The sequence below is a fragment of the Cervus elaphus genome, chromosome 11 (genome assembly GCF_910594005.1).
Source record: "Cervus elaphus chromosome 11, mCerEla1.1, whole genome shotgun sequence".
Lineage (NCBI taxonomy): Eukaryota > Metazoa > Chordata > Mammalia > Artiodactyla > Cervidae > Cervus > Cervus elaphus.
The window spans coordinates 38537898-38547511 of record NC_057825.1 but is presented as its reverse complement, the minus strand read 5'-3'; the positions used below and the strand labels follow the sequence as shown (position 1 = coordinate 38547511).

The 9614-nt window shown below is 43.5% G+C and overlaps 1 protein-coding gene across 1 annotated transcript; it reads right to left on the bottom strand.

Annotated features, from left to right (window-relative positions):
* Positions 1-1443: 1443 nt before the first annotated feature.
* BMP10 (bone morphogenetic protein 10) lies at positions 1444-9338 on the bottom strand. Its single transcript, XM_043917328.1, has 2 exons — positions 8846-9338; positions 1444-3084 (listed from the first exon to the last, which is right to left on the bottom strand). Exons 1-2 carry the CDS (start codon positions 9177-9179, stop codon positions 2144-2146), a joined length of 1275 nt encoding a protein of 424 aa, XP_043773263.1. The 5' UTR covers positions 9180-9338; the 3' UTR covers positions 1444-2143.
* Positions 9339-9614: the final 276 nt, after the last annotated feature.

Genomic DNA, 9614 nt, shown 5'->3' with positions numbered 1-9614 from the left:
GAATAATTCTGAGTTGCTAGCTCTCTCAAATTGTCAGTCACCATATACCCACTGATGGCCAAAACTCCATTCTTCCAGGGCCAATGAATTCTCCAGGACTCAGCCTCTGGCCACCAGCAGACAATGGATGTGCAGAGCTGAGGTCCTAATTCGGCAAGATGTCCTTCAAAATAGCTTCCCTTGCCTCTATTTTCTAGTGCAAGATGAGATTAAAAAAAAAAAAAAGTGCAAAACTTCTTAAAGAAGTATTCAGTTGGAGGAGGGTGGGGGAACCACATTTCCAGTTCTAGCTTGGACCATCCCTGTCGTCTGCCTGGAGGAGTCGGAACAATTCTGTCGTGGTTCTGCCTGCACAGCACCTGTGGTCCGGCACGAGGGGCACTGGGACCAAAGTCAGAGTCTCAAGTATCCTTCCAACTGGCCAACTACTGGGCAGGCCTCCCAGACCACTCCCATCAGAGACACCTTCCCAGTCCCTTCATCCTGGCAAGATGGAAAGACTGCAGAAGGAGAAGGAAGGGAAGGCACAGGGTTCCTACCATAGCTGATTTCCAAACTCCAGCTTGGCTTTCGACTCATTTCGTTGTGTGTCTGTTTATTAACTCCTTTGTTTAAGTGTATTCATTTTGACTCTGGTTCTCTTTTTCTTACACTTTGGTATTCCTCATGAACAAAAATCTTATATACTAGCAACTCAACTAAGTAAAATATCAGGGGGAAATCTAGACATAAAGCACTAACTCCTTCTATCCTAAGAGCAAATGCTTTTCAGGTGTCCTCTTTCAGCTCACAGCAGGGGCAATGAAGGCCAGCGAAGACAGGGGACGCAGGAATGAAACAAGGACACAGGTGCTGGGGCAGAAAGAGAGACGGGAGTGAAAAGGTGGGAAAAGCAAGAGCAGAAGTTCAGAGGCAAAGGAGAAGATGGGAAGAGAAGAGTAAGAAGTGAAGAGTCCAACAAACAGATCCCTTCTGATATTTCCTTCTCTTGGTCTCTTGGTCTTTGATAATTTTATTTTGTCCAAATTATTGAACTATCCAATTAGACCTGCTTATACAGTTACAAGGCTTCCCTGGTGGCTCAAGAGGGTAAAGCATCTGCCTGCAATGTGGGAGACTCAGGTTCGATCCCTGGGTTGGGAAGATCCCCTGGAGAAGGAAATGGCAACCCACTCCAGTATTCTTGCCTGGAGAACCCCACAGACGGAGGGGCATGGTAGGCTATAGTCCACGGGGTCGCAAAGAGACTGACATGACTGAGTGACTTCACTTTCACACAGTTGCAAACAGTCCTGGGATATCTCTCTTCTTTGCCCCTCCTCCCCTCTCCCACCTCCCACACCCTCTGCAGCCATAAAGGCCAACACACAAGGCCTTGAATTTTCTATCACCTCAGGAACAGACGAAGTCCCCTGCTTTCCTGACAAGTCACCACCTTCAAAAGCACACTAGTCTCCCATGGGCTCCTTCCTTGCTATTGTCCCTTAAGGCCACTGCCCCTTGAAGCCCTTTAGCTTCTGTATCAAACATCCCCTCCCCTCAAATGTACAGCCTCTTTACCAGGCCTTGCTGCTCTGAGTAATGACGGAAATTCAACTCGCCAAAGCTGCATCTAGATTTCCAAGAGTATTGAAGAGATGTAATAGCTCCTAGGATGGTTAAATTCCTGGTGCAAATTATCTTGATGTAAATCTTACTCAGAGAAGAGGTCATCGAGACCTTCCCACTGGTTTTTAATATATACACATTTGATGGTGCATGTGAGTAGAATCTGCCTCTATAGCCCCAAAAAGGTTGATAAGCTTATCTATGTACACATATACATACACAAATATCTACCTCTCTCGACACTGTATTTCTGCTTAGCGGTGTTCCTTTCGAATCAACATAGAAGGCAAGTAGTGTGGGCTTGCCCCTTGCTGTTAGAGATGGCATTGCCGGGACATAGTAAGTCCAAAGAAAAACAGATTGGAAGGGACTCGACTGTAGAGTAAAACATGAATTTCCTACAACAAACCGACCTGTCAAATTCCCTAAGGCAGCAAGCCTCTATGATCTGTACACCCTTATTAAATAATCTCATTAAATAGGAACACAAAATATACACATTTACAGTTATTAAATAAGCCACAGGATTCCTCTCCTATCTACAGCCACATTCAGAGACAGCCATGCCCTCATATTTAAACTTGTAGGTGACGACGCCCTTATCTAAATAGAGGATGGAGATGGGCTCGAGCTTGGTGGGCACACAGCAGGCTTTGGAAGCCTTCTGGGAATTCTTGAGGTGGACCAAGGCCTGGATAATCGCATGCTTTGTGGGGGTGAGATGCTCTGCCAGGGGGTAGTTGCAAACACCGCGACATTCATAGGCTTCATATCCAGGCGGAGCGATGATCCAAGAGTCCCAGCCAATCTCCTTGAAGTCGATGTAGAGCGGGGTCCTCTTGCAGTAGTTTCCTTTTGCATTCCTTCTGATGCGGGCGGTGGAGTCATAGATGATATTCGACCTCATCTGCAGCAAAGCCTCTTCCCCAGGTCCATTGGAATAACCGTCCAAATCCAGATTGTCCATCTCTGGGAATTGCTCGTGGGCGATCATTTCATCCAGTTCCTCTTTCCGCTCCTTCTCACTGCTTTGGTCATCGGAAAACACGACAAGCAAAGGATCGTGCTTATTCCGGGCACTGGTGTCTATTTCCAGGTGTCCCCTGCCAAGTGTGTCCTCTGTTTCGTGTTTGCTCTCAATGTGGACCTCCAGCTGGTGGGTGGACAAGCCTGACTTTTGCCAATGCCTGATGGCATCAGTGACATCAAAAGTCTCCCACTCACTGTTGGTTCCGTAGATCTCCCCTGACACCAATACCAGCATGCTTCTTTCCCCTTCATGGTCCTCTTTGCTCTCAAGTACTTCAAAAATGGTGATTTTCCGGTCCACTCCTTCATATATCAGGCGGTCTCTTTGCACCAGGGTGTACAACCTGAGCTCAGCCATGATGATGTCTTCATGGTGAGGGATGGATACATTGAAGAGGAGAGGGTATTTTCGGAGTCCGTTAAAACTGGCTGGTTGGGAAAACAGATCTAGAAAAAAACAAAAAAGGAATCAGATTTGCAGCATGTAGCAGAGAAAAACAGATGCTTATTTATGCAATAAGCACTCCTGTCCATTCTCTCCACACAGAGAGAATGAAGGAAAATCAGTGAAAACAAACACAGAGTTGGCATTCTCTAAGAGAAAGTACTGAAGGTCAAGCATTGAATGCTAGACCACCATAAGCTGCCAGGACTAAAATGGAAACTGACCCCTTAATGAATGAGAGAAGATACACCCAGCCTGGTTCCCATAGCTTATCAGTCACAGAATTACAAAACTGGGAGGGTCCTTGGAGATTGTGCAGGGAAAACTTTTCTAACCAGTGAGGAGTTATCAAATGAACTGTATGGTGGTTGTTCTTTGCTTGAAACTTTTCAGAGATGAGGTTGTCATGGCTTTTCATATTTGTACTTATGGATGGAGTCCTTCACATAGTCAGGGCCTTCCAGAAAAACATCCCTTTAGACCAGGGGTTTGTAAACCTGGCTCATGGACCAAATCGGCCCTGCCACCTGTTTGTTTTTTAAACTTGGCTGAGGGCATATGCGGAGAAGGCACTGGCACCCACTCCAGTACTCTTGCCTGGAAAATCCCATGGACGGAGGAGCCTGGGAGGCTGCAGTCCGTGGGGTCGCTAAGAGTCGGACACAACTGAGGGACTTCACTTTCACTTTTCACTTTCATGCATTGGAGAAGGAAATGGCAACCCACTCCAGTGTTCTTGCCTGGAGAATCCCAGGGACGGGGGAGCCTGGTGGGCTTCCGTCTATGGGGTCACACAGAGTTGGACACGACTGACGTGACTTAGCAGCAGCAGCAGGCATATGGGATCTTAATTCCCTGACCAGGGACTGAACCCCCACTTCCTGCATTGGAGGGCTTCTTAACCACTGGACCACAAGGGCAGTCCTACACCACCTGTTTTTGGAAATGAAGTTAACCCTGATAGATAGTTGGTAAAGAATCTGCCTGCAATGCAGGAGACCCGGGTTCAATTCCTGGGTTGGGAAGATCCTCTGGAGAAGGGATAGGCTACCCACTCCATTATTCTTGGGCTTCCCCTGTGGCTCAGCTGGTAAAGAATCCACCTGCAATGCAGAAGACCTGGATTTGATCCCTGGATTGGGAAGATTCCCTAGAGAAGGAAAAGGCTACCCACTCCAGTATTCTGGCCTGGAGAATTCCAAGGACTGTATAGTCCATGGGGTCACAAAGAGTTGGACACAACTGAGAGACTTTCACTATACTATACTACTCATTTCTGCATTATGTTTGTGGCTACTGTTGCACTACAATGGCAGAGTTAAATAGTCTTAACAGAGATAATATGGCCCACAAAACTTAAAATATTTACTTATCTGGCCCTTTACAGGAAAAAAAATTGCTGACCAATTGCTAGACACCAAAGCCTAACAAGTTCAACGAGATAGCCATAACACTAAGGGGAGTCATAGCAGTTGAATCTGGAGTGTGTGGTCCTTTGTAAGGAGGGATGGGGGGAAATGAACCTTGAGGGTGAATTGGTTGCCTTAATTTTGCACTTGATTTTGTGCATATAGGAAGCGTTCAGAATGTTTATGAAATAAAACTTTAAAGGTCCCTTAGTTTTAGAAGCACACTTCCAGATATTACCATGTTGATTCCCTATATGAGAATTTTATAGGTGTCCAAACCTTGTACACTTGTGTATTAGTCGCTCAGTCACGTCCAGCTCTTTGCAACCCCATGGACTATAGCCCGCCAGGCTCCTCTGTCCATGGGATTTTCCAGGCAAGAATACTAGAGTGGGTTGCCATTTTCTTCTCCAGGGAATCTTCCCAATCCAGGAATCGAACCCAGGTCTCCCGAGTTGCAGACAGACACTTTACCATCTGAGCCATCAGGGAAGTACTTTGCCCCAGGTAGTACCTGTCTATGAGGAATCCCTAAAGGCATCTGGCATCAATCAAAGTGTTCCATGATGCCAAAGATGCTAAGGATAACCATCTGAGGGGGTCTCCATCAACTTTGGCAACCTTTTCCCAGTTGTATATTCAGCTCATCATTTCTGTTAGGTCCCTATGCCAGATTGTACTTTTTAATATTTAACTTGATTTTATTATTTTCATACTAACTTTTAGACTTGTCCTAAGCAGCTCTATTCTTGAAATGAGAGGTTTGAGGTGATAGTTGTGTGGGTTTTTTTTAATCCACATTAACAAAAATATCTAATGATTTCACATGATTTAGAACTTCCTCTGGGCACCACCCAAAATCTTCTCATACACCACCAGTGAGAACTACATATGAATGGAATGAATTTAGACTCTCTAGCATGGCTCTCAAAACTAGACTGTAATCAGGTCTTAATCTGTTGACCCAGTCATAGCCCCCATTCTTTGCCAGCAGCATGGAATATTGCAATTTATCAATTAATATTCATTGAAAGATTAAACAAATCTTTTAAACAAAGTCTCTTATTTAAGGTATACTGATGTCTTCACTACTTGCCCAAACATTTCTTTGTTTTATTGTCTATTGCACCTTAGATATGTTCTTCTGACCCTTGAAAAGGTCTACTTCCTCTTCTCCACCTATCTAGCTGTGACCCCTCCCTATGGGACCCTCTCTTCCTCACCTCCCTATCTGGAAGTCCACTCCCTTCTGGGTAACTTGAGTACTCACTCTGTATATCTCTCCTTTGACCTTGCCATTCGTGTCCTTGTTTTTCAGTTGTCTTTATAAGTGGATCCTCCTGACTATTAATAGATTCACATCCTACTGTCAGGTACCACAATTTACATTCCCTTCTATGCCCCTAATCTACCGTGATGGAGGTAGCACTTTAAAAATATTGATGAGTTGATGTTTCTGGGCATCAAACCAAATTGATTATGGGCATGATATGTGTCCTTAATATATCAAGCAATTTGGTAGTTGTACGCCTCCTCCCACCCCCATCATAGGAATGGAGGAAACTTCACTCCCCTTGGACAGGAAACATGAGAAAACCAAAAATAGGGAAATAGACTAGTGTTCTATCCATTTAAAAAATGCACACAATAAAAGCTCACTGTTGTGGGAGGAAGTGTTTACAGAGAAGCACAAAGGAAATTTCACTGATGGTGCATATGATCACACTATCTGAATGGTGATGATGGTCCTGATGGATGTTTACGTAAGTAAAAACCTGTTAAATTATACACTTTAAATATATGAAGTTTATTGTATGTCAGTTATGCTTCAATAGAGCTGATATAAAAAAATAAGTTCACAGTGCTTGTGCAAGTATAGTAATAGTGGTGTTATATTTCAGGCAAGGGAACTAAGGTTTGTTGAGCAAATTCCATGTGCCAGGTGCTTTGCAAACTGTTTTATCTAGCTCTTACAATGACTCTGCAATGCTCGTATTGCTCCTCTGTTTTTCTGATTCTGGAAGAAATCAAGCCTCAATGCAGAGAACTGACTTCTCCAAGATGAGGTCAAACCAGTGGTAGGAAATAAAGTCATGTTTTTCCACCTTGGAAGGGGCTCTTGTTTTTCCCTGATCAGTTAGATGTAGAGCAGATTTTATTTTGTTTTGTTGGTCTTTGTCTCCTAGGGAGTGGCACTGAGCAAACAGCAGAGAATCAAAGAAAGACAATAACAGCCAACAGAGTGAGCGCAGTGAGGGATTCATGACCTTGGGCTGTGCATTTCACCTGGGGACTGACAGAGGTGCAGGCAGCAGGGGTGTTCACTGAGAGGTTTGCTCCCACCCTTGCTGGTCTTCAGTAATAAGAAGTTCTGAAAACTTCACTTCCTGACCTAGATCATCCAAATCCTCCACAAAAGTGAGAACTAAAAAAAACTTTTCTCCCCAGGGGTGCAAACATTTTCCCACCCACATTCTGAGCCAGCTGCCCAGGGATCAGTAATCAGAAACATTAGGAAGGCTTCTTAGGGAAGGAGGTTGTTTATTTTCAATTCAGACTGACCCAAAATGAATCTGTAGTTTCAACTTGTCATTGTCATTATGTTACTAAATGTTATGAAGTCACATTTCCAAGGTTACTAAATATTTGAAAGTGGCAGTCACCTACATTTTAAACCAAGTAGTTTCTCCAGGACTGAGCAACACTTATTCAATACTTCCTCCAATGCCTAGAATTTAAGGAACTCATTAGCAATAACTGACATTCAAAACTTCATATCAATTGTGTACTTTCTTACTCATGACCTCTTTGTGAAATTACCCAATGTGTTATACGTATGTATGCGTGTCTGCTAAGTCACTTCAGTTGACTTCTGCTAAGTCACTTCAGCCGGACTCTTTCAAACCCTGCGGATTGTAGCTTACCAGCTCCTCTGTCCATGGGGTTCTCCAGGCAAGAATACTGGAGTGGATTGCCATGCCCTCCTCTAGGAGATCTTCCTGACACAGGGATTGAACCCATGTCTCTTAAGTCTCCTGCATTGGCAGACGGGTTCTTTACCACTAGCGTCATTTGGGAAGCCTGCTATGTAGGTATATTATTCTCAATTTACAGATGAGGAAAAAAATGGGATTCAGAGAAATTAAACTAAATATCCACATCTATTAAGTCAACCTTGTCTCAGAAATCCAAATTCTGAGCTACTACCTTTTTTGCTACTACCTGTTTGCTTTCAAGAACATTTGGCCAACATCTACCAAACTGTGTTTTGTACCTGGCTAATGACTATAAAAGAATAATTGGTAAATATGAGAGAATTAGGTTTTTTTGGACCCACAGCTTTTACCATAGATTCTAGAAAAAAAAATTTTTTTGGATTACTTGCACCATATTAAACAAAGGATTAACTTTCTAGGTCATTACGTTTAGTACTGAATAAAGATCTAGAGGGAGAAAACACACTTTTCCCATGATATTTAAAGTTTGTGCGTTGTTCTTCATAAAGACACAGAATAAACTGAATCATTAATTGGGCATGCACACTTTCCGGAAATTATAAACAGTGCTTCAAGGATATACATGCATGCATGCTCAGTCGGTTCAGTCGTGTCCGACTCTTTGCAACACTATGGATTGCAGCCTGCCAGGCTCCTCTGTCCATGGGATTCTCCAGATAAGAATACTGGAGTGGGTTGCTGTGCCCTCCTCTAGGGCATCTTCCCCACCCAGGGACTGAACCCACATCACCTGCATTACAGGCAGATTCTATACCACTGAGCCCTCAGGGATATACATGTCACATCAAGCAAAACAAAAACTTAGGAAGAATCTCTAAAATATAAGTTTCCATCCTGTTTGAATATTTTTTACATCAAGTCACAAAATGAAAACTCAGTCAAAGTTTGAGTGAAACACAAATCATAACTCTGTATTTTGTCTTTTTTTTCAACCTTTTCATTTGAAGTAGAAATTCACAAACCTGGAGTCAATTAAAAGCCAAATGGAACTGAGGCCTAACTGGAAAATGACAAAGGTATAGTGGTAGACCAACATCAATATTTTTTATTACCTGCTGTCAAAATTGAAATTTTTCAAAGCTCCAATTATGATAGTGAAATGACAAACACTTTATGGCATTGGATTAAAAAGCCATTCTTTAATACCTTTTAGTACTATCTGGAAAATGACCATAAAAATAGTATAGACCAAAATGTGCATTGCTTTGGAATATCTGTGTATACATACCCCTATATAGATGTCTTCACTCTTATCTGTATTATTTCCACGCATTGTAAATTTACCCACCACTTCTGAAAACTCAAAGCCAGATTTTATCGGTAAAATCTCCACTTACCTTCGTTCTTGAAACTCCTGATGATGTTGGCGGACGGCATGGAGGTGCGATCTGTCGCGAATTTGTTGTAGAGCTCCAGCATGTACTCTGGTGGGTCAACCTTGGCCGAGTCCTGCGTGGGGATGTCAGACAGGTTCAATGTCTTGAGAAACTCATTCTTCATGCTCTGTAGCAGTGTGTTGAAGTCTACACCATCTTGCTCTGAGAAGACATCATCGAAGAGGGGCATGTCTTCTTCCAGGGGCGACTGCTCCAGACTCATGATAGGGTTGCCAGAAACCGAGTGAACCAGCAGGCATGAGAGAGTGCACAGCTGCAGGACCACGGAACCCATGACTCTGCTCCAGCCCCCAGGCCAACCCAGGAAGGTTTAGCGCTCCTGGGGCTCTAAGTGGCAGTTTTATCTCGCGGAGCATAAATGTCTCGTGTCACTGGAGACAAGTTTGGAAACTTCCCCTCTCTCCCCCTCCCCCTTACCACTCTTCCTCTCCCCCCCACCAAAAAATCAGGTTGCAGTAATTGGATAACAAATCCCCCATAGGGGCCTAGCCTTTCTTATCTCCCTAGTGTAAACTGCGCACCAGATTTTGTTTCTATCTTGCAATCCTTTTTTCTTTTAATGAGCATTTTGTAAACATTTCCACATTCTGACACTGGCTAAGAGATAGGACGATTTTCTCCTCGCAAAGAGTCTGCTTCTCTTTTTAATTCACTTCCTTTTGGCAGGAATGCCTGAATTCTGCTTTTACATGGTTCGGTTTCACACATG

What these genes read in the sequence shown, in the direction of transcription:
- BMP10 (XM_043917328.1), bottom strand. Translation starts at nt 9,179, where the DNA reads ATGGGTTCCGTGGTCCTGCAGCTGTGCACTCTCTCATGCCTGCTGGTT. An exon ending in CAGGAGTTTCAAGAACGAAG is followed by an intron (nt 3,085 to 8,845) that starts GTAAGTGGAGAT and finishes GTTTTTTTCTAG; the next exon opens with ATCTGTTTTCCCAACCAGCC.